General features: G+C 36.6%; 1 protein-coding gene across 9 annotated transcripts in view; it reads left to right on the top strand.

The window, feature by feature from the left end:
* SNAP91 (synaptosome associated protein 91) overlaps nt 1–26,223 on the top strand; it is a 170,038-nt gene that overhangs the window by 22,741 nt on the left and 121,074 nt on the right. For all 9 annotated transcript variants that reach the window (XM_072642714.1, XM_072642713.1, XM_072642712.1 and 6 more), the window contains exons 3-5: nt 21,582–21,724; nt 22,745–22,820; nt 23,164–23,266. In XM_072642714.1, the coding sequence (XP_072498815.1) occupies nt 21,582–21,724; nt 22,745–22,820; nt 23,164–23,266 (322 nt within the window). The remainder of the gene's footprint in view (nt 1–21,581; nt 21,725–22,744; nt 22,821–23,163; nt 23,267–26,223) is intronic.

The raw sequence follows: 26,223 nt of genomic DNA, 5'->3' as shown, positions 1-26,223 counted from the left end.
TTTCTCTTAGTTTTAGTTATTTGAAATAGTCTTTCATATGATTATTAATAGTTTGCAATTCCTTTTGATTACTTATTACTCTCCTTTACACACTCTGGCTTTTCTTCTCCATCCATGGTATTCTATCTTTAATCTTAGTGCCTAAATTCAGTAAAGATTACCCCCATCCCTGGAAGTCCATGCTTCCTCTCCTTCACCTCTTTGAATCTCCAGCTTTCTTCAGTGTTTTGCTTAAATCACTACCTAATTTTTAATGTCTTTATTGAACTCCCCTCCCTCAAATGCTATTTCTCTCAGAAATTAGCTTGTATTTAATTTGTATTTCATTCATATTTCCTTATTTGTGTGCATATTATTTTCCTTGATAGAAAATAAGCATCTTGAGGATGGAGATTTTTCACTAGTACAGTGCCTGGCATATAGTAGGTGCTTATTAAAGTTTTATTGATTTATCAAGTAGTACATAGTCTCAAACTGTTCATATTATGTCTTTGGGTGTTGCGGAGAGGACTTTATGATGTGGTAAGAATTAGTCTGGACAACAGGTAAAATCCTTTTTTTTTTTTTTTTTTTACTGGACCTGAGATTTCAGCTGTCCACTGAGCTCATAGTGAGGAACTTCCTCTAACAGATATAGAACTGAACCTACTATACAACTCATAGCCATAGAGATTTGCCTGGGGCACAGAGAGTTTAAGTAACTTGTCCTGGATAGTCTCACAGACCATGTATGCCTGGAGGCAGTAGTTGAGCACCTGTCACCTGACTCCAAATCTCTATCCACTACTCCAATTTACCTTCTTTCTAACCCTTAAGATTCTTTAATTCTATAGGTATTTGAGAATGAGCAGCAAAAAGGGGGGAAAAAACTAAAATTTTGATTTGGATTTATCAAAGTAACACTAACTAATCATTTATGTGAACTATATGTCCTTTTTCAAAATAAACCTTATTTTGAGCCCTTGCTTAGAACAAAGAAAAACAGTAAAGCAAAATTAATTACTAAGTCATCTTCCCCTGCATAATCAAAGAAATGAATGAGGTCCATTTCTTCCTCTCTTACTCAGGACTGCGATTGTTCCTTTTAATATACTAAGTCCTACTTCTTCTTAAGTGGTTTTTTTTTCATTATTGTAATTATATCTATTGTTCTCTTAGTTCTTCTGCTCACTTCACTTTACCAGTTCATACGAGTTAATCTTTCCACATTTCTTTGAGTTTCTAATAATCATTACGATTTGATCTATAATACTATTCCATTCATTTACCACAATTTGTTCAGCCATTCACGAACAGATGGGCTTTGTTTCTAGGCGTTTGTTGTTGTTGTTGTTAATACAAAAAGGATTGCTATAAGAATTTTGGTCCGTACAGAGAACTTTTCTTTATCCTTAATATCCTTATGGTACATGCCCAGTAGTATTATTGCTGGGTCAAAGAATACGAATAGGTAGTAACTTTTCTTGGATAATTCCTAATTGTTTTCCTGAATGGTTGAAACAATTCACAGCTTGTATGAACTGATGCAGAGGGAATTGAGCAGCACCAAAGCAGTTAACATGACGGCCATAGAAAACAACTTTGAAAGACTTCAGAACCCTGATCTAAATAGTGACTGCTCCTGACCTCAGAAGACTAATGACGAAGCCTACCTCTCACCAGAAAGTTGATGGACTAGAAGTACAGAATGAGATGGGCATTTTCAGACATGACCAATGTGTTGATCTGTGTTTGCTTGATTCTACATATCTGTTAATGACAAATCATGTCTCTTTAAAGAGAGTATTGTTAGTGGGTAGTGATAGAGATGCCCCCCAGATCATCAATAAAACATTAAATTATGAAGATGAAAACAAGCTTCATAAGAGGATATAAATTATAAGAGGACACAAATATGTTCAGATTTAACATGCTTTAAAACTGTATGGAACAGCAGTTCAGTTTATTTTATTTCTTTTTCTTGTTTTTTTATATATTAAAATTTAAGTTCATAAGAAAAAATTTAAAACTTTTAAAATTCAGTTTCTCTGCTCTTTTTTCATGCATAAGCTTTTAAAATTTTATATACTTGAATTTATTTTTATCTTTTGTAATGTCCATTAACCCCTATTTAGTTAAAAATATTACCACAACCATAGTTGTGAAAACAATTTCATTATACATTCTTCTTATTTTTTTAATGATATGAGCTTTTATATTTGGGTCAAGGATCTTTTTGGAACCTACTCTGGTAGATTCTATAAAATGCTAGTCTAAGCCTAATTTATGCCAAGCTCCTTTCCAGTTTTCCACACAGTTCTTGTTAAATAGAGAGACTTCCTCCTCCTCCAGTCCAATTATTTGTCTTGTAGTTTATTGTATATTGGCTATTAAGCTCAGTTAGTGTCTTCCAGTGATCTGCTTTTTTATTATTTTTTAACTAGTACCAAAGGGTTTTGATGATCCTTCCTTTATAATATAATGAGTTTCGGACATATTCAAAATACTCAAATGAATCTTTCATCTCTTGAACAATTCAGCTCACAATCCACACATTCCTGCCAGCCTGTAGAGTTCCTGTCCCAAAGACTCACTACAGGAGGTCTACCTAAAGTGCTGGAGGCCTTCCTTGCTTTCTTGAAAAGATATCAGTGGAATATTCCAGTGATTTGATGCAACTGGCTTGATGTCACCTGCAAACAGGAATTTATGAAGGACCTTTCTATCCACAGGAGGGCCTTCATCAAATTGGACTCTGAACTGGATGTCCTCCATCACATTGGCTAAAATCTTTAGGTGACATACATCTCCCTGTTTTGAACCTTTCTTTATATTTGTGATTAGAGAGAGGGTTGCCAATTGGAGTTATTTGTTATATCTTTAACACTTGAAAGAGCAGGCATATCAATTTATGCAAAATTTTTATTATAATTTTACTTGGAAATAAAAATTTTCATTTTATCTCTGTTTTCTTTGCCTTATGGATAAAAAACGAATCCACTATATCAATTGAGGCAAGGGGTTTTCTTAAATTCTGGTCTTTCTAGTGTGAAGAGTATCTTCAACAATTTTGATGAATTAATTGATGGAAATACCTTGTTAGAAGAGCTCCTTCAAGATGGTCTTTTGCTCTGTTGAATCAGATGATTTTTCATAATCTGACAACAGACACAATAAGATCTTATATCCCGTACATTTTTTAGTCAGTTGAGAAATGTCTAATGTGTGGTCCATTGTTGAATATTGTTTGTAAAAGCCTGTCTCTTACAGTGACATCCTTGTTTTTGTATATAAATAAGTATCATAAAGACTTTGCATAGATGAGAAAGTTGTCTAAGGTGGGGGGGTAGAATTTGTTTCTTACCCCCCCAGGTGAAGTAGTCACATGACATACCACATGAGGAAGTATAAATGAGGTAACAAGGTATTAAAAGAGATCTGATCCTTTTAGAAGACCTGAACCTCTCTCTGATAAAATTAAAAGGAGCCTGATCTTAGAACAAAGGCAAATTGACTGTGCCCTGGAGGCTTTAAGTCCTACAAAGTCCTCGAGACCATCCACAGTAAAGTTGGAAAGTTTGGAGGTGGTTGAGAGAGTCAGCAGTCATAGAAAATCTCCTCAAGAGAGGAAGAACTGGTTTCTTTCAGACTGATCCCACCTGTCCAGCTGCATAGAATATCCGGGGCTTAGCTATTTAAAGCCTCTTGAGGCATGGCCAATTTGTTTGCTTTTTCAATAACCAGGGTCCCTTTAATTCCATTAGATAAAAAAGAATCCTGAAAGGATCACTGGATAGTAATACCTTGTTACAACATTTATATTTCATCATCTGTCATTACCATCCTGTTCTCAAATCAGCTGAGCTGAGAAGGGGGTGCTAGATCTCCATCTACTCTTAATAGTGGACATATTGTTAGGTAGTAGTTCATATAGTTAAATTAAGACTTTGTAAAGGAATTAGTACATTCTCTGAATAATGATAGGTTTGTTTGGAGAGAGTAGTATGCTAATACTTTTGCCTTACATGTGTAGTTAAATGTCCTATAAATATTGTACGGTATTTAGACACACTTTTAAAATGTTTAGATTACTGAATTATTTTTCAATGCTACGTGGCAATGCCCAAGTCTTTTTCTTTGACTTATTTGGTAAGAAGAAAATTAAGGACTCGGGATGATAGAAGTTGTGATAAAAAAAAAAAACCTTGGAAGTTTAATAATCAATTACCCTCACATTACACAGCTAATTAGAATGACCAATACTATGGTTACTAATGTGGTTAAAGTTTCACGCATAGGTAGTGGTATAAGCATGGATGGAAAAAAAGTTAATGTGATCTAGTGAACTCTACAGTTCTAATTTCTGGAGACCTAATTGGTATAAATTTAAAAGAAGTGCAGTTTTTTTTCAGTCTTTGTAGTCTTACTACTTTATTGTGAGAGTGCTTAGGAATGTGTTAATTGTTATTTAGACTTTTTAAAGCAGTTAGGATCTGCTTGAAAAGCTTTGGACAGAAAAGCTGCATGAAATAGGTTTCTGCTTTTATCTCTGGGAACTCTATACCTATGAATAGTAGTGTATTAAAGAAATGAATGAAAGTAGATTTTTTTTGTTTGTTTTTTGAATAGGAGAACTTGCCTTGCCTATAGTAGGTGCTTAATAAATAATCCTAGATTTAAATAGGATTTTTTTCTTCTAAAAGTTTTGTTAGCATTATTCACCAAGATAGTCTTTTTACTCTTTTTGAAACACAGTAGTAAAACTTGTGAAAATTGATAATAATGTGAAAGCATTGTGGCTAGTTTTCATGTGAATGAAGAGTTGTTAGCGGGGTATCACCAGTTATTTTCTGCTGAGGGCAGAACATGAACTTAGCTGTAGCATAAGAAATGTAATTTAAATAAGAAAATTCTTGATAGAGTTGATTCTCATTAGAATAAGTATAGATATGAAAGGAATCAATTTTCATTTATTCTAATCAGTGTTCACATGTTCCCTCAGAGTTCTTATTCCTTTCCCAAAAGTTATGATGCCATAACTTCTACCTACCCCTGTTCAAAAGAGCATACTGAATCACATTTCCTGTTTCCCCTCTCCTCACACCATCTTTATCTAGAGTTGGGAAAAAGTTTTTCTGGCTCAGGTGTTATATTCACTATAGTGTGTAATGTTCATGTTTGTGTACATGTGTGTGTGCATATGCATGGTAAATAGACACTTAAATGTATTGGTGAATTAAAGATGCTCTTTGATTTCTGGGATATAAATACTAATATTGTAAAAATCAAAAGAATCTTTCAATCACTGTTGGGAAGGAAAAGTCCCAGGAATGTCACAGTCAAAATAAAAATTCTCACATCAAACTAAAAATCGTACCAGCAACAGAAAGGTACTGCAGTCAGAATCACCCAAGATTAGGGATCTTCTACTAAAAACTAGAATACATCTCAGAATACAAGATTCTAAAAGACAAAAGAGAAGGGCTTACGATAAAGAACAATTTGTCTTGCAAAGGTCATCATAATCCAATGGGGGAAAATAGAAAATTTCAATAGAATAGAAGATTTTTTTCAAGTAGTCATTATTAAAAGACCAAAGCTGAATAGGAACTTTGAAATATAAACACAAGAGCCCAGAGAAACTTAGAAAAATAAATTAATTTGAGCGCTTAGAAGGAACTGCATGTTGATGGGTAGTGTTAGCATGCTAATATAAGGAGAAGAAACAAAAATCTCTTCAGAATTAGTCTTCAAAGAGTATTAAGGGAGTTATATAAGAAAAGCAGAGAGGTAGATTGGGTCTATTTTGAGGATTTGAGGAGAGAAAAGAAAGAGAGGGCAAAAAAAAAAGGAATACACTAGTGTAGAAAGGAGAATAAAGGAGTTGGACCTTGATGTTTCTCATAATTGGAGTACCCAAGAAGAAAATACAAACCAGGAAAATGGGATGGGAAGAATGAGCATCAGATGATTCCTACTCCCTTATCTTGAAATGACTCAATAGGGGTTGAACACACACAAAATATGATTCATGGAAATACATTATACTTAATAGGGAAAAAATGGGGCTACTAGGGAGCATGATTACTGGGAAGAAATAATCACAAGTAACACAAACTCCCTGATTATGCAAGAATTGGGGGAGGGAGAAGAAAAGAATGAACCTAAAGGAGATGAGTTAGATCAACCCAAAACTCCTGAGTGGGCTAAACCAGGTTAAAATATAATTGAGAAATATTTAAGAAAATAAAAATTCAATAAAACATAAATAATATTACATTTTAAAATTAAGTCAATATGCTGCCTACAGAGATCCTTATGGTAGGGATTAGTGGTCCCTGTTTATATTTGAGTTTGATACCACTGACTTAGAGTACCTCTTAGTCAGTTGGTGAATGACAGAACAAACTTATAAACATAAGATAATATTAATGTGACATAAGAAATGATGAAAAATACTTTCAAGGAATCCTAGGTAGTATTAACTGATGCTAAGTAAAGTGAGAACCAAGAGAAGAGTGACAAGGACAACACTGTAAAAAAAATGGATAGGTTTAGGAACTCTAATCTAAACAAAAATCAACCTTGTCTCTAGAGGACTTTTTGAAAGGTGATGAATCATCACACCTTCCAGAGTGGCTAACATGACAAAACAGGAAAATGATAAATGTTGGAGAAGATGTGGGAAAATATGAACATTAATGCATTGTTGGTGGAGTTTTGAACTGATCCAACCATTCTGGAGAGCAAACTGTGCATATCTTTTGACCCAGCAATACCGCTTCTAGGACTGTATCTCAAAGAGATCATAAAAACAGGAAAAGGACCCTCATGTACAAAAATATTTATAGCAGTTCTTTTTGTGGTGGCAAAGAACTGGAAACTGAAGGGATGTCCATCAATTGGAGAATGGCTGAACAAGTTGTGGTATTGTGCTATAAGAAGTGATGAGTAGGCAGACTTCAGAAAAACCTGGAAAGACTTATATGAACTGATGCTGAGTGAAGTGAGCAGAACCAGGAGAACTTTGTACACAGTAATAGCCATGTTGTGTGATGACTGCTTTTGATAGACTTAGCTCTTCTCAGCAATGCAAAGATCTAAGACAACTCCAAAAGACTCACATTAGAAAATGCTATCCACATCCAGAGAAAGAACTTTGGAGTCTGGATGCAGATGGAAGCATTCTATTTGCTCTCCTTTTATCATTTTGTTTCTTCTTTCTTGTGGTTCCTCCTATTAGTTCTAATTCTTCTTCACATCATGACTAATGTGAAAATATATTTAATATGAATGTAGAAGTAGAGTCTATATAAGATTGCATGCCATCTTGGGGAGAGGGAAAGGGAGGAAGGGGGAGAAAATTTTAAACTCAAAATCTTATGGAAGTGAATGTTGAAAACTAAAAATAAATTAATCATTAAAAAAAAAGAAAAAATAAACCCACTGAATAATAAAAAAGAAAGGTTATATATGTATCATATATATATATAAACACATACATATACATATATGTGTGTAGATCTATATTTATCTATCTAATCTATTTCTGATCTATTACCTTCTTTTGGGTATATGCCCAGTAGTGAAATCATTGGGTCAAAAAATTTGAACAGTCTGGTAAGTCATATAATTCTTAATTGTTTTCTAAAACATTTGTATCACTATCTCCACCAACAGTGTATTATTAGTGTGCTTGTCTTTTCACAGCCCATTCCACATTGACTTTAATTAATAATTTTTTGGATATGATAATGCAACCTGTTTTCTAAAATTTTTTCATGATTACTCATTGGTGATTTTTTTTATAGTTCTTTCTTTGTTTCATCCCTCCTTGTTTGGGTATCAGGACCATATTTGTCTCAAAAAAAAAAAAACTGGTGGAGAATACTTTTTTTCTCTGTTATGGAGAAACCCTTTTGGATCTTTGGTATTAATTGTTATTTAAACATTTGATAAAATTTGCCTTTTAATTCTTCTGGACTAATAAAGTTCCCCTCTTCTTCTGCTGTTTTATTCTTTTCAATAAGATGGCAATTTCTATTTCTTATTTTGATAATTTAATTTTTTTATTGTTAATCATTGATTTTCATTAAATTATGATTTTGTTGAACATAACAATTTTATTTATTAAATTCTGGCTATTTTCTTAATTGCCTTACTGTAGGTTTTATGTTCATTTTGTTCATTTTCATTTCGGCGATTCAATTTCCTCTCATTTTTATTTTTATTTTTTCCTCTAGACAAATACTAAAGCTTAAATACATAAGAAAGGAAATATTATAAAATTAAATGTAAAATAAGAAAGGAAAAAACATGTCATGTTCATAGCAGAACATAGGAGAGGATTCAGATATGTAACAATAGCTTTCCTTTTCAAGAAAGCCTATATATTAAATACTGTGCATTATGTTGAAAACTGTCCATCTTTTCTTTATTTTCTTGTAGGTTTTTGTTTGTTTTCTGCTTTACATTTTCTATTTTGTTCTCCTCCCTCTTCCTTTTCTCTCCTCCCCCCCACTACAATTAAACGTGGATAGAGATATTATATATACATGTACATACGTATATACATATACATATAAACATATACTTTCCCTATCCTCTCTTTTTAAAAAAAGTTACCTAGTAATTTATTTTTCTTCATATTTAAAAGAAAACCATCCATTCTTTATTTTATTTCAGTTTAATAGACTTTCTTCTTAATTTTTATTTGTTTCCCATCTAACTTTCAAGATTTTTTTGTTTGGTGTGGTAATAGCTTTTTGTTGCTGCAAAATGCTACCAAATTTAAAAAAAACCCAAAGTCATATAAAAAAACTGTATTTGCAAATAATTGATGTCAATTGATGTCACTTGACCTGAGTGAAAATTTTCTTTGAATTAATGACCATATAGCCATCCTTTAAAAGTATATCAACGTGTCTAACCTGTTGGCAAAAGTGATATCCACTGAAGTGAAAGATGAGACTCTTTATTTTTCTTCAGTGAAGGCTCTAGTTGATAGATGCCTTTGTTATAGGATGAAACGACTACAGAATTTTGTCACTCTCACATTTTTACTAGGAAAATCAGTTGCTCCAATAGGGCACTGAAAAATTGAATAATGAAATTTCAGAGATTTTAAAATGAAAAAGAGTATGACTTTGTAAATTTGAGATGCTGATATAAATGAGACATTATGAAAAGAAAGTAACATTTTGTTTACTTTAGCAACTGAGTAAAATGACAAGTATCTTTCTGGTAGCCTAGGTGGTATAGAAGATAGAGCAACCTGCCAGGAGTCAGGAAGATTTGAATTCAGGTCAGGTCACACATAATTAATATCTCTATGACCCTAGGCAGTCACTTAACCTCTCTTTGCCTCAGTTTCCTCATCTGAGGGGGGTGGGAAATAGCACCCACCTCCCAGGGTTATTGTGAAGATCAAATGAATAATTATAAAACAGCACAGTGCCTGGCACATAGTAAGTGCTATATAAATGTTAACTGTTACTATGGGATATATATCTATACTATATAAAACTTCTGAACTCAGGTTGGTTTCAACTTCTGTATTAAAAAGCTATAGAATTATCTTCAAGTTAAATTGCTTAAAGTAAAATTAATGATGATCTATGCTAGTATATTATTGGTTTTCATGGTTTCAAATTTTGTATAATTCTTACTCGTGAGATTATCAAGGCTAATGACTTCCTTAAAGTCATTATGGGTAGACATACATCTGGCCTATCAAAATTCTCAGCCCAGTTTTCATTAGACTAAGCCTTCAGCTTATACTTAAAAGCTTAAATGAATGTTCGCCTTGCTTAGAATAAGGAACACCATGTGCTTAAGAATTGAAAGAAAACAACTTGCCCAAATTCTATAATTATTCTTATACAATTTTGAGTGCTAGAATAGAGAACATGGTTAAATGGAGAGCATTTGGGTTTAAGACTTAAGATCTGGGTTCAAATTCAGGCCTCACTACTTTTTTTACCTCGGGTAAAACAGGTAACTTTTCTGGGCTTTAGTTTCTTAAGCAATATGCATTTATTAAGTACTTTCTATATATATGCCTGGTCCTGTACTAGATATTTGGAATACAAAGTCCAAAATAAAAGTCCTTCCAGGAGTTTATATTCTGTCATAGGAAACAACATGTACACACATAAGGAAATATATATAAAATATTTATGAAGAAGGAGAGAGAGAGAAAGAGAGAGATACAGTGTAATTTGGAGTGGGAGAGGTAAAAGGATCAGCAAAGGCCCTCATTATAAGCTGCAGCTCAAGCAGAACTACAAAACAAAAACAGAAAGCCATTGGGGATTCTAAGAGGCAAGGTTAAAGAGAGAGTCTGTTTTGGACATAGAAAGCAGTTTGTATAAAAAGCACGACAGGAGATGGAATGTTATATGTGAGGAACAGTCAAGCAGTCCAGTTTGGCTGGACTGGAGTCAGGTGAGATAAGGCTGAAAAGGCACATTGGAATTAGTTGATGAAAGGCTTTATACCAAACAGAAGAGTTGGTAGTTTATCCTAAAGGTATCAGGGAGCTTGAACAGGGAAGCAGCATGGTCAGAAACTATGCTTGAGGAAAATCACTTTGGCATCTACGGGAAGGATGGATTGAAGAGGTGAGACATGAGGCCAGTAAACCAATAGATTATTGCAGTAGTACAGGGGAAAAGTTCTAAAGTCTGAGCGTGGGTTGTGATGTGGTTGAAGAAGAGATCAATGTAAGAGATGTGAATGTAGAATCCACAAGATTTAGTAACAGAGTAGATATGTGAGGTGAGGAAGAATGGGGAGTCCAATGTAGCAAACTTGCCTTTGGAAAATGAGAAATGGAGAATGGTCTGGATCTGAATAGACTTCTGGGATTTTTAGTTTTTTAGTTATCTCCTGACTAGATGGAGAGCCCTTGAAAAAAAAATGAAGAGGACACACCGAAAGGGGCATGACAGTGGCCCTTCTCCCATTCATGAAGGTCAGTAGGGTTCCAACAGAAGCAGTGGTGATATTGGTAATTTCTCCTCCTTCAAATCTATAACCATGGGGAGATTATAGAAAAGAAAGCTAAAGATGCAAGCAGAAGGTATAATACACACACCCATACACACACACACACACAAATATTCATATGTGTGTGTATCTGTATCTGTAGGTCTCTTTCTATCTATCTGCATATTTGAAGTAAACATTGGTTTTATGTGGCTGGAGTGCTAAGGATAAAAAGTAGTTATAGGGAATGTTCTGGAACTGAGGGGTCCCCATCTCCTATTGCTGTTTTATTTCACCTGGGTGCAGCTGACATCCATTTCTAATCCCATTATTGTATTCTGTTAAAGAGTGCATCGGACTGATTTAATCTTATGTCTCACAAACACTTGTGATTGACCCCCTCCTTTTCATTTCCTTGTGTTAACTATATCTGTGGCATAAGGGTATAGGGCAGCTTTGGAAGTCGTATGGCAGAGAAAGACCTTTACTGTCAAAGGGCTATGAACTTAACCCCACTTCCCCAGCCCAGTGCTAAAGACTTTTCTTTCTTGGAGGGCATAATCATAAACCATTCATATATTTTATAACTATGCTCCAAAGAACAGAATTACTACAAACCTGAGATTTTTCAATAGGCTTCATCAGACCATGAGCCTAACCTTTAGCGACACCTAGTGTTTGGAAAGCAAAAGTAATCAATGGAAGGTGGAAGTGTTCTGTGTTAAGTAATCTAAAAAACTGTGAATTAAAATTTAATTTTGCTTTGAGAATTTTTTGGAAATTTTACCCCTTGACATAATTGGAGAACCTCCTAGAGTGACAAAAATAATAGAATGTGACTTTTTAGAAAAAACTTATTATTACCCTCCTGCTCTGGCTTTAAGTTTTTGTATTTCTCTTAGTTGTCTAGATAGTTTGAATATCAAACATTTAGAGATATTTTATATAGGTTTCCTCCCAGGCTTCTGTTACCCTTCCTAATCTAGGTACAATAATTTTCCAGCAGGTGCTTCAGGAATAATCTATTGTAGTTCTCTCATCAGTGCTTTCATAGAGGCATCTCTAAAGGTATTACATACATTTAAGATGGAACTTGATACCATGCCATTTGTAGAATGCTTGAAGGAACTGGAAGTGTTTTAAAGAAAAAAACTTAAGTTGTGGCATGGAAGAAGAATTAAATTTGTTTTGCCCAGTTAACAGAGTGTAGAATAAAGAGCAAAGCTAGTTTTTGGATTAAGATAAGAAAAAAAAAACTTCATAATAGAGTTTGTCAATCAATAACATTTATTAAGTGCCAGGCATACAAAGGCAAAAGATGGTCCTTGCTCTCAAGAAGTTTACAGTCTAATGAAGAGACAACATGCAAAGAAATATATACAAACAAAATATATATAGGTTAAGTTGCAGATAAGCACCAAAGGGAAGAAACTAGCATGAAGGGAGATCCAGAAAGGCTTCTTGTAGGACACTTAGCTGAGACCTAAAGGAAGCCAGGGCACCTGAGAAGGAAGAGGAAGGAGAGCATTCCAGGCACGAGTAACAGCCAGTGAGTTAAATGTCCAGAACCGGGAGATAGTATCATGTTCAAGGGATAGCAATTAGGTCAGTGATATTGGATTGAAGAGTATGTGAGGCCAGGAAATATAAGATATAAGACTGGAAAGGTAGAAAAGGTCCAGGTTATGCAGGACTTTCAGAGCTACACAGGATTTTATATTTGATCCTGGAGGCAATAGGAAGCCGCTGGAGTTGATTGAATAGGGAGTGACATAGTCAGACTTGTGCTTTAGGAAGACCAGTTTGATTACAATGTGGCTGTCAGAAATCTATTACAGTAATTCAGGCATGAGGTGATGAAGACCTGCAACAGTATAGTAGGAGTGACAGGAGAAAAGGGAGAAGTGAGAGTTAAGAATATAAGAGATGTTACAAAGGTAGAAATGGTAGGACTTGGCAAGTTATTAAATATGGGAGGTAAGAGACAGTGAAGAGTCAAGGATGACACCTAAGTTGTGAGCCTGGGTTCCTGGGAGGTGGTAGTATTCTCAACAGTAATAGGGAAGTTAGGAAGAGAATAGGGTTTGTGAGGAAAGATACAGAGTTCTCTTTGAGACATGTTGAGTTTAAGATATCTGTGAGACATAAGTTTGAAATGTCCAATAAGCAATTGAAGGTAGGAAAATAGAATTCAGGAGAGAGGTTAGGGCTGAATAAACGGATCTCAGAATTATTTGCATAGAAACGATAGTTGAATCTGTGGGCATTGATGAGATCACCAAGTGAAATAGTATAGAGGGAGAAGAGAAGCAGGCCCAGGACAGAGCCTTGGGGAACACCCACAGTTAATGAGCTTGATGTGGATGAAGATCCAGCAAAGGAAACTGAGAAGGAAGGAGGAGAACCAGGAGAGATGTGTCCTATAAATCTAGAGAGAAGAGGGTGATCGGTAGTGTCACAGGCTACAGAGAGGTCATGAAAGATGAGTTTTGAGAAAAGGCCAAGATCTGACAATTAAAATACCATTAGTTACTTTGGAGAAAAAAGTTTCATTTGAATGATGATGTCAGAAGCCGGACTATAGATGATTAAGAAGAAAGTGGAGGTACTGAATGTATACAGCCTTCTTAAGGAGATAAGTCAGTGAATGTAATAGAAATATAGGACAGTAGCTAGAAAGGAACATTAGATTAAGTGAGAAGTTTTTGAGAATGGAGGAGACCCAGATATGTTTGTAGGTGGCAAGGAAGTAGCCAGTAGACAGGAAGAGATTGATGATTAGTGATAGTAGATATGATAGGGCAATTTGCTGGAGCAGACTGAACAGAATAGGATTATTTGTGCATATAGAGGCATTTGCCTTGGCAAAGTGAAAGATGTGATACAGAAGTAAAGAAAGAAAGTGTGAGAAGGCTTAGTGCCATGAGATGAGGAGGGGGAAAGAGAAAGAATAGTTTCAATTTATTCAGTGAAATTTGAGGAAATGTTCTCAGCTGAGGGGATGGGGTAGGAGTAGTGCGCCATGGACTGATTGTGAAGGAATGAAAGGTTTGGAAGGAAAAAGCTATTGTAGTGAGTAGGATAGTGAGTCAATTGGGCAGGTATAAAAGAATTGCCTTGCTGCAGTAAAAGCCCAGTTAAAATTGTGTTAACATATATTTGTAGTGGACCTAGTCAACATAATTTTGTGATTGTTCTCTAGTTTCATTCATTCAGCAGCAATCTTTAAGAATGAAGGCAGTGGATTCTTGGCAGGGCAAACTCTTCAATAACATAAAGGGGTAAAGGAGTGGATTGCTCAGGTGCCAACAATTTTGGTATTTGTGTAAGTGAAGAGAATGCCTAGAGTGGTCCTAGGAGGACTGATTTTTGTGGAGTTTGGGTAGCCTGAGAAATGGATTGCTTTGTAAAGGTCTATGTGAAAGTCTTCAGGCAAAGACTAGATGAATATCTTTAGGGGATATTATAGATTATTACAATAGCTTTCAAATCTGTCTCCCTTCTTCAAGTCTTTTCCTTTCCAATCCATCTTCCACACTGGTGCCAAAGTGATTTTCCAGATCTGACCATTCTCCTACTCAGTAAACTCCAGTTTGACTATTTTCTCTAGGATAAAATATAAACTCCTCCATTTAGTTTTTAAAGTCCTTCAAATCCTGGCCCCAACCTATTTTACCAAACTTATTGTATTCTACTCTCCCTTCCATGCTCTATAATCCAGCCAGACTGGCATTCTCTGTTCCATATGTACGTGCCATTCTGTTTCTGATTTCTGTGCCTATGCCTTAGATATACTCCATGCCTGGAATGAATTCCCTCCTCCCCTGCATGTCAAAGAACCCAGCTCTCTAAAGCACAAGTCAAGCACCACCTTACCTGATTCCACCAATTGCTGGTATTTCCCCACCCTACTACCCTCTATTTGACTACTTTCTGTACATCTATAGCCATCTGTCTGTCTGGGCAGCTAGGTGACACAGTCGATAGAGTGCCAGGTCTGGAGTCAGGAAGATTCATCTTCCTGTGTTCAAATCTGTCAGACACTAGATGTGTGACCCTGAGCAAGTCACAGCCCTGTTTGCTTCAGTTTCTTCATCTGTAAAATGAGCTGGAGAAGGAAATGGCAAACTGCTCCAGCATCTCGGCCAAGAAAACCCCAAATGGGGTCACAAAGTGTTAGCTGGACATGACTAAAAAGACTGAACAATAACAACATAGATCTTATATCCATAGATATAGTTTCATACTTTGCATTTATATCCTTAACAGTTCTGGCAGTGCCTGGCATATAATAGGTGCTTAATAAATGCTTATTTATTGATTGATATTGTATAAGAGTTTCCACTTGAGGTTACATATTTAGATGTCCTCTGAAATTCCTTTTTAACTATTAGATTATATGAATGACTGGAGGGCACCTCTGTATTTCTAGAAACCTGAAGCTCTAGTTAGAAAGTAAGCTTCTTTTCAGGACTAATTTCTCAATATTCAAGGAGGGTTGTGTAGAGGAAGTGCGTTTACCAAATATTTATTTATTTATTTATTTATTTTTATTTAACTTTTAACATTTATTTTCACAAAGTTTTGGGTTACAAATTTTCTCCCCTTTTATCCCCTCTCCCCCCCAAACCCAAGCATTCTAATTGCCCCTGTGACCAATCTGCTCTCTCTTCTATCCTCCCTCTCTGCCCTTTTCTCCGTCTTCTCTTTTGTCCTGTAGGGCCAGATAGCTTTCTTTACCCCTTAACCTGTATTTCTTATTTCCTAGTGGTAAGAACATTACAGTTGATCCTAACACTTTGAGTTCCAACTTCTTTAGCTCCCTCCCTCTCCACCCCTTCCCTTTGGAGGACAAGCAATTCAATATAGGCCAAATCTGTGTAGTTTTGCAAATGATTTCCATACTAGTTGTGTTGTATAGGACTAACTATATTTCCCTCCATCCTATCCTGTCCCCCATTACTTCTATTCTCTTATGATCCTTTCCCTCCCCATGAGTGTCGACCTCGGATTGCATTCTCCTCCCCATGTCCTCCCCTCTATCCTCCCCCCCACCCTGCTTGTGCCCTTCTCCCCCACTCTCCTGTATTGTGAGATAGGTTTTCCTATCAAAATGAGTGTGCATTTTGTTCTTTCCTTTAGTGGAATGTGATGAGAGTAGACCTCATGATTTTCTCTCACCTCCCCTCTTTATCCCTCCACTAATAAGTCTTTTGCTTGCCTCTTTTATGAGAGATAATTTGCCCCATTCAATTTCTCCCTTTCTCCTCCCAATATTTCTCTCTCACTGCTTGATTTCATTTTTTTTTTTTTTAGTATATGATCCCATCCTCTTCAATTCACTCTGTGCACTCTGTCTATATGTATGTGTGCGTGTGTGCATGTGTGTGTGTGTACTCCCACCCAGTACCCAGATACTGAAATGTTTCAAGAGTTACAAATATTGTCTTTCCATGTAGGAATGTAAACAGTTCAACTTTAGTAAGTCCGTTATGACTTCTCTTTGCTGTTCACCTTTTCATGGTTCTCTTCATTCTTGTGTTTGAAAGTCAAATTTTCTTTTCAGCTCTGGTCTTTTCATCAAGAAAACCTGAAAATCCTCCATTTCATTGAAAGACCATTTTTTCTCCTGAAGTATTATACTCAGTTTTGCTGGGTAGGTGATTCTTGGTTTTAGTCCTAGTTCCTTTGACTTCTGGAATATCCTATTCCATGCCCTTCGATCCCTTAATGTAGAGGGTGCTAGATCTTGTGTTATCCTGATTGTATTTCCACAGTACTTGAATTGTTTCTTTCTAGCTGCTTGCAATATTTTCTTTCACCTGGGAATTCTGGAATTTGGCCACAATGTTCCTAGGAGTTTCTCTTTTTGGATCTCTTTCATGCAGTGTTCTGTGGATTCCTTGAATATTTATTTTGCCCTCTGGTTCTAGAATCTCAGGGCAGTTTTCCTTGATAATTTCATGGAAGATGATGTCTAGGCTCTTCTTTTGATCATGGTTTTCAGGTAGTCCCAGAATTTTTACATTGTCTCTCCTGAATCTATTTTCCAGGTCAGTTGTTTTTCCAATAAGATATTTCACATTATCTTCCATTTTTCCAATCTTCACACTATGTTCTGTGATATCTGTCTTTCTCATAAAGTCCTTAGCCTCCATCTGTGCCATTCTAGTTTTGAAAGAACTATTTTCTTCAGTGAGCTTTTGAATCTCCTTTTCCATTTGGCTAATTCTGCTTTTGAAAGCATTCTTCTCCTCATTGGCCTTTTGAACCTCCTTTGCCAATTGAGTTAAGCTAGTTTTCAAGGTGTTAATTTCTTCAACATTTTTTTGGTTCTCCTTTAGCAGGGAGCTGATCTGCTTTTCATGCTTCTCTTTCATCCCTCTCATTTCTCTTCCCAGTTTTTCCTCCACCTCTCTAACTTGATTTTCAAAATTCTTTTTGAGCTCTTCCATGGCCTGAGCCCATTGGGTGGGCTGGGACACAGAATCCTTGATTTCTGTGTCTTTGTCTGATGGTAAGCATTGTTCTTCCTCATCAGAAAGGAAGGGAGGAAATATCTGTTCTCCAAGAAAGTAGCCATCAATAGTTTTATTTCTTTTCCCTTTTCTGGGCATTCTCCCCAGCCAGTGACTTGACCTCTGAATATTCTCCTCACACCCACCTCGCCTCCTGGTCCTCCCAGCCAGCATTTGAGGACTGGGATTCAAATGCTGCTTCCAGCCTTAGGGCTTTTGGCAGGGGCAGGGCTGCTATTCAGTGTGAGAATTAAGTTCAGGTGGTCAGGTCGGGGCAGGGCTGCCTCTCAGGCTCAGTTCCCTCAGGGGGTTTATGTACAGACCTTCCACAATGGATCCAGGCTCCCGCCCGCTTGGGGAGCCCCTGTCTGCAGCTGCCTCTCAGCTTCTATCTCCCGGGGGGGCCCAAGCCATGGGGGCACCCCACTCCCCTCTCCACCCGCCAAAGAGACTCTCTCACCGACCCCTGTCACCTGTGGGTGGAGGGACTTGTGCGGCCTCTGGAGATCCCGTCCCCATAGCCCGCTCGGATCTTTTCCTCACAGTGTCTCGGCCGCTGCAGGGCTGCCCTCTGCTCCCAGTCCCGGCGCCCAGTCCGCAGCGCGAAGGACCCCCCGCGAGAGGTTTGCAGGTCTCTCCGGAACAGAAATCTCCCTCGCTCCAATATTCCGTGGCCTCTGGGTGCAGAATTCACCATGAGTTGGTCCCCTCTAGCCGTTCTGTGGGTTGTGGGTTCAGAGCTATGTGTATGTGCGTCTTTCTACTCTGCCATCTTGGCTCCGCCCCCCCATATTTATTTATTTATAAGAAAAAGTATAAATAATAACTGAAATTCATATAGAACTTTAAGGTTTATAAATTACTCTGCATAATTCTCATTTATCTCCATGACTGTTTGAGGTAATACTGTTGGTATTATCTCCATTTTAAAGTTGATGAAACTGAGACTCTGAGAAGTTGGGACTTGTGCCAAGTCACACAGGCTAATAAGTGTCAAAGATGTAATTTCCCTCAACTCTATGTATCATGTTTATCCATAATTATGAGAATTTAGCACATAGTCAATTTAGAAAATTGGGCAGAAGAAAGTATAAGCTGTGGTGAAATTTTTTTAAACTCTCAGCCTATCTTTGGTAAATGTGAGGATACTAAGTACAAAGAGATTAAAATACAGAATAGAGCTACTGTTGTTTATATATAATCTTTTGGTAGCGTGTGGGTAGAGACTCATGTAGGCATAGTTGAAACCCCTATTTAAAATAGTGTGTTGCCTCTTTTAATAAAATTAAATAGCTTTGTATATTTTAATAACTTGTTAAAATTATAATTTGAAAAGGCACTCACAAAACAGTTGTATTTGGAGCTGTATGTGGTTCTTTTGCATGTGGCTGCCAAGATCTTTAATTTATGGATTAGCTTATTTTATTATATTGAACTCTACACAGTATCCTTAATCATTTGGCTTTTTTGGTTAACAATTGTTAACTACTGGTGTAGATCTAGAATCACATAAGTACCTCACCATACTCTAAATTGATGTCAATCTGAATGCAATGTGCAGTATCTTACAGAATAGTTCAAATATTGAGTGTGCTGATAATTCCAATGTACTTTGCTTTGATCAGACAGCATCTGGAGTGCTGTGTTCAATTCTTAGGGCTAGATTTTAGGAAAGACAGTGATGAATTAGAACAAATCCAGAGAAGGGTGACCAAGATGGTGAGATCACAAAGCAGCTAGTAATGGTTATCCTGAGGAAGAGATATCTTGGAGGCATGCATGATAGCTTCTTCAGATATTTGAAGGACAGTGAAAAAGGAGTTAGATTTATTCTGCTTGTTCCCAGAGGGCAGAACTATGAAAAAATGCGTGGAAATTGGGGAGATTTCAGCTTGCTATAGGAAAAAAAACTTTTAGCAGCTGGAACTATCCCAGAGTGGAATGAGCAAACTTGGAATTTAAGGGTTTCCCTATCTCTGGAGATGTCCAATCTCCAGATTAGACATTGGAGGACTACTTGCTGGTTACATTGTCAAAATTACCATGCAGTTAAGTTAGATGACATAAAAGGAAAGAGATCTGGGTTCTAGATATAGGGCTGCTACTAAGTAACTGGGTCACCTTGGGCAAGTCATTTATCCCCTCTTTGGGTCTGAGGTTTGGTGGAGTTTTGTTTGTTTTGGCAAAAGGAGGATGCTAACTAGATGATCTGTATGTTTTCCTTCCATTTCTCATTTTCTAAGAAGTGCTCAGAAAGTGATTGTGAATAGAAGCAGGTTATAAATATAAGTAAATTGATATTTTATGGCATTCAACTGTCTGTGTTATTGTAATGGAATATATTGCAAAGGACACTGTAGCATTCAACTGCTTATAGAGTAGAAGGACAAAAATTTTAAAAATTAAGGTATTCTTTGCTCTAATGAAGGCCTAGCAATTGAGTAAGAATTTTGGTCCTGATGTTTTAGAAATGTTGGGTAGCATTGTGGAACATGCTTTACATTAGAGTTGAATGGCATGGCATAAATGGCAGAAAATAGTTGTTGTAAATGAAGGCTCTTTTGAACATGGTTATCTTCTAGGCTGAGCTCTCTAAAATATAGGGAAGTTTTGACCACCAAGAGATTCTGACATGTGTTGGTGGTAGGACTGAGAAAGTCTGTTATAGTTTCTGCCTCTTGGACCTTTCTACAATAAAACTGCTCTTCCAAAGCAATATCAGCCACCTCAGGAGGTTTCATCTGGCACATCAGGATAGTTTGCATTGCTTCTTAAACTGCGAGTCATGACTCCACATGGGGTCTTGAAAAATTTGGCAACACTAAAAGATTTCTGAACATGCAATAACCAAAAATTAATTTAAAATCAAACACCTAATGAATCCAAGATATTTTTGGTAGCATTTACCCATGCCGCATCATGCAACTTCACTGCAGCCTTGGTTCTGACACAAAATACAAGCATTTTGCACTGTGCATGTCCTCACTCCACACAATGCCAACGAATGCTGCCAGAACATGAAGAGGGGTTGCAAGTGGAGAAAGTTTAAGAAGTCCTGGTTTAAGGGACTCTCTGGGGATTCATTTTCTAGAAATTAAGTGCCTCCTAGAGATTTCTCAAATCTTTTTTTTTCTCCATAAGAGAGTTAGTAGTAGTAGGTCAGATTGGTATCAGTACTGAAGATGTTGAGTCCAGTGAAGTCTCACATAACTAGTCTTATTCCACATATTCACATCAGATATATATTGAAAGTTTATATGCTAAAAGCTACTGCCTAAATTGACCAGGCCAACTACAAGGCACTTGAAAGCATATTAATAATATATTGTAGTAGTAGACTACACACATTCAAATGCAAAATCCTAAAGAAGTTTAATGTTTGATACTTTTCACTAAACTAAAGGTATGCATGGCTTTATGAGGATTAGCAGGTCATATAACAGTAATTTAAACCTTTCATATTCTTCTATCAGATCTTAAATCCAAGCAGCTATACCTATATGTGAGCTCTTGAGGAAGTTTGTGTTCTACCCAGCCCTCCTATCACTCTTGCTTACTTTAACAGGGTCTCAAGGATATTGAGAGTATGCATTTCAGCAGGTGATGCTGGTGTTTCATTTAAGGGCAGAATGAAGTTTATTTTTAACTTTTTGTAAAGAATGTAAGGTATTTTTTAATAAGCACATGTGTATTTTGCCATCTAAGAAGAGAATGCTAATATGTTAAAGGAATCATCTGAATATTGAAAATTAACATAAATCCCAAGTCTCATGGTATTTATTATCTAAATCATAGAACAAAGAGGTGGATAAGAAAAAATAAAAGGAAATCATGAATTAACAGCAAAAGCAAAACACATGAATAAATTAAATACATTATGTTTAGAAGGTAAGCTGTATGTGTGTATGCATGTACATTTGCTATGTAAAGTTCTATGAAAGCCTTTTTTAAAAAAGCTTCATGAGCCTACTTTATTATTAGTTAATATCAAAGGAATTATTAAACCTGTTTTCTAGGAACATGCTTTTAATTTATAAAAGTTAAAGTAGATATCTGTAAAGATATAATTAACACTGTATCTCTTGATTTTTATAGATTTGATTCAGGCTACCAATGAGACAAATGTTAATATCCCTCAGATGGCTGACACACTCTTTGAAAGAGCAACAAATAGTAGCTGGGTGGTTGTATTCAAAGCCTTAGTGACAACACACCATCTAATGGTCCACGGTAATGAGGTAAGCTGTAGTTTTCTCAGTTTAGTATTTTGTTTTAATAAGAGGGAAGGTTAACAGGAATATTGCCATGAAGTTTGTTTAGTAATTAGTAGATGCTAAAAACCCATTTCTCATCCCCTTCTCTCCTTTTTTTATGTAACCATTTTTATCTGTTCTTGGAAGGACTGCTTTAAAAAGATAGTGAAACACATGCTAGGTGACCACTGATAGGATAAGGGTGGTCGTATCTCTTCCAGAAGAGGTTTTCTTTAGTATTTTACCTATGTCATTATTTGTATAATATTTAGGTGCTTTTGTGGGAAAAAAACTAGGTGATGACTCAAGGTTTGTTAAGATTTGGATATTAGCAGATAAAGAGAAAAACTGTACAAGGTGTTGAATGTAATTTTTGGATTTTCATGTTGCCATTTTTCCAAAGAAAACTTTTAAGATAAATATTTGCCTTTGTTTTAAATGTACTAAAATATGATTAGAAACGCTATTTTACATATGGGGTAATATATTTAATTTTGTTGAATTCAATTCGAAAAACGAAGTGCCTGTTCTGTATGAAGGACCATGCTAAGTGCATTTGGCAAAGCAGGATGTGAATTGAGCTGTTGCTTAAATGAATATGACAAGTGTCTTGCCCCTCAAAGATTTAACACTTAATGGGAAAGTTAGTCATATTCATAAATAATTATTAAAATAATTGAGAGATAAGTGCTATGGGAGGTTAAAACAAAGTACTTTGGGAGCCCTGGCAAAATAAAAATTATTTTTGGCCAGATAGATCAGGAAAGATTTCTGGGAAAAGCATCTTTTGAGCTAGTCCTTGAAAGAGAGAAGTAAGATTTTGACAAGAGATAGTGGTGGATTTGGGGGTGATGAGCAGGAATAGGAAGAACATTCCAAGTATAAGGAACACTGTCTTTCCATATCTGTGATAATGCTTGTGAAGAGTCTGCTTAGAAGAATGACAGCTCAGTTTCATTCAGGCTTCAGATAAACAGAGCTTTTAATTATGATTTTGTTTTTCAGAGATTTATTCAGTATTTGGCCTCTAGAAATACATTATTCAATCTCAGCAATTTTTTGGACAAGAGTGGATCTCATGGTAAGAATATTTTTGTAATATATTACTTGAGATTTATAAGTGAAGAGTTTTGCACAAACTTGGGGCTAGATTTTTATAACCCTTGGCACTGATTTTGACCTAAAATTGGCTTATTTTTTACTCCTAAGATGATATCCTTTTGCATCATTAAGTAGAATAATGGTTTAGATCTCTAGAAAGCTCACTTCATCTTTTGGGGGAAAATACTTTTTACAAAATCCATGATTACATTTTCATTCTTCACAAGATTTCACATGACGCTGTTTGACTATAGTTTTTATCTTAGTAAACAAAGTTACAGTTAAAGCTTTCCTATAAAATAAATTTTTATTCTTTTTTACAGGTTATGATATGTCTACCTTTATAAGACGTTACAGTAGATACTTGAATGAAAAGGCTTTCTCCTACAGACAAATGGCCTTTGACTTTGCCAGAGTGAAGAAGGGGTATGACTTGCATTTCATATTTCTATTTTATCATAGTGAGGAAGTGAAGCATTCTTGGTTTCTACTCATCCATCAGTTAAGGAATTTATTATAGAGTTGCTAGGAAGCTTTAAAAGAAACATCAGCTAAGCTCAAGTATTTGAATTCCTCTGGGGGGATATTCTCTCTATAAGTGGTACTATGGGGGTTAATATTGGGTTAATTATTATTTTTCAAATGCATCTTTGTATTTTTATGCACCAAAGTCAGGTTTGTTATTAGAAGTTGTATCAGGAAGTAACAATTTAGATAATTATATTTAAATGTTTCCTTTACACCCGTCAATCTAAGTTGGTGCTTAATACAATAATACTTTTACAATCTTTTATTGAGAGGAAATAAAGCAACATGCATTTTAAGTGGGGTTGACTTTTAGATTATAGATATTAAGCAGGATATTTTTTTCTAAGACTCTGAGGACTTTGAGCTGGTTTTCTTTATTTTCCTAGACTTCTCAACACTGCTCCCTTCCCATGGGATTAGATGAGAAGCCCTCCAATGTTCTTCCTGACGCTAATCTTGTGAATCCACTATAGAGTAGACTGTTGCTTCCCTCAAAGTCCTATCTTGGATAAGCCCAAGGCTTATCCCTGGCCAGGTGTGAGGAACCTGCTGCCTCAGGGCTACATATGGCCCTCTAGGTCCTCAAGTACAGCCCTTTGACCAAATACAAACTTCACAGAACCATTCTTTGGATTCAATCAAAGGGCTACACTTGAGGACCTAAAGGCCATATGTGGCCTTGAGGGCACAGGTTCCCCACGCAGCTCTGGTTATAGCTGAGAGTAAGCAAGCAGCAAGTTCTTCTCTTTGGCAGGTTATTTTATATGAAGTTGTGGAGGCTATGGGATATGGGAACTAGAGAAAAAGACTTAGAGTTTGAAGGACCTGAGTTTAAATTCTGGCTCTTGCATTTATTAGCTGTGTGAGTTTGTGTGTTTAGTCACAAATCAACTTTGTCTACCACCTTAGCCTGAGGTGATTGACCCTTACTATGTCCACCCAGAAGGAAGAATGTCAGCAAAGGTGTGTATATCCCAGCTAAGGAGGGATGAGATAATGCTATGGGCCATTTCTTCAGCACCTCATTCTAACTCATCACCATACCTTGAGTAGCAAGGTACCCAGCTTATGGTCATAGATCTCTCCAACATATAATCCCCCTGGTCTCTTTATCATTGCCATAAGTAGTACCTCTTCTACACTCTGCCACCAGGCATTGACTAATACCATTACCATCTTCTGTTAAGGAAAGAGGTGCCACTACCACCATTGCCAGTACCAACATCCTATTCTCAGCCACAAATCTAGGCCTCCCCAAGACAGGGGTGGGAGTAGAGGATGGAGAGAAGTGACTAAGGCTGCCTAGGCCTAGAGACCTTCTATAACACATGGTCCTCCTAGATGCCATCACCGTTGTCCCTTCTTGTCCTGGTACCAGCCCCTCCCAGAGTTTGTGTCAGAAGAGTAACTGACTTCACCATCCTCTCTTCTGATCATCTTCATTTCCCTGATCAACTACTTTCACCTTCTCATGTGGTTTACAAACTTCCACTCAATCAAAATCCCTCAATCACTGTGACTTTAACAAGGCAAAAATCTTTTTGTCCCATACCCTACTCTAGATCTCATCGCTATTCAGCTTAGACCTACCCTACCCACCCATTTCCTCTTCTTTTTCCTTCTACTTTGCCCTCTTAAAATGTCTGTTCTATCAGTACCTGTAACAGCAATGACCCCAACGTACACAGGAGGGCCTGCTATACAGGTTCTTAGATCTGCTTTTCTAAAAGGGAAGCAACTTTTCAGGGGTCAACAATCTACTTTAATCAAATACATATGTCATTCACTTAGTTCAGGGGAAAAAGTCAGGACCCTGAACTTCAGAGATATAAAAACCAACAAACAGGGCTTCCAACTGTCTGACCATAAACAATACATACATCACAGATCAACAAACAGAGTCAACTGCCTGTCCATAGTAACCAGAGAGAGAAGCACCAACATCTGGGTTTTCAAAGCTGGGGGGGGCCTCCTTAGCAGCTACCCAGAGTCTCATCTGGCCAAACAAACACTTCCAATGAGTAAGCCCCAAAGCAAAACCTCACCTCAGAGTATTTATATACTTTTCAGAGCTGGAGGGCAGGACTCTGTGACCTAGTGCCTCCAAAGAAATTAACAAAAGGTTTTAAGGCCTATTAATGGATGGGGAAGATCTTTAACTCTTCTCCCTTCTCACCATTAACCTTGCATTAACATTGCAGTACCAAATGTCCTTTCTTCTCACATTCCTTTCTCATTCTTTTCATCTTATTATGCTCATGGAAATTCAGCTTTCTAAAGAATACTATTCTTAGGGCTTATTTTGTCATGCCCTACCCACACTCAGCTGGGAGGAGGACTACTTTCTGCTACCACTTCCAGAACCTTCCTATGCTGCCACATGCAATCATTTCTCTTCATTTTGAGGTTTACTCCATCTGTCTGTGCTACACTGTCCAGATCCTTATTATACTCATGCCTGCAGATCTTCTTTTTTCTTTTTTCCTTTGAGTAAGCCCATATTCTTCCCCTCTTTCCTATCTCTTGCCTTTACCCTTGGGAATGGCAGTATTTATGTTAAAATCCCTTCAAACCCCCAAACCTTCCAGGCCATTAACCTTTATAACTTCTAAAACCTTTATCCAAATTCTACCTTAGCTTCTTATAGGGGATGTTCATACTTTAGACTTCATAAATACCCCAAACAATTTGAACTCCATGATTTTGAATTCTCAAATTCCCTTTTGTAAACATAATTTCTATCTTTCCATCTCTTCCCCCAGTATTTATTTTATTAACTTTTTTATGTCAATAGATTCACTAACCCAGTGTCTCCCTGCTTTATCTCTCCCAGAGAGTAAAGAAAAGCAAAAGAA

Source organism: Notamacropus eugenii, chromosome 2, assembly GCF_028372415.1.
Source record: "Notamacropus eugenii isolate mMacEug1 chromosome 2, mMacEug1.pri_v2, whole genome shotgun sequence".
Taxonomy (NCBI): Eukaryota; Metazoa; Chordata; class Mammalia; order Diprotodontia; family Macropodidae; genus Notamacropus; species Notamacropus eugenii.
Note: the sequence above shows the minus strand (reverse complement) of the source record. Positions and strands in the feature narration are given on the sequence as shown.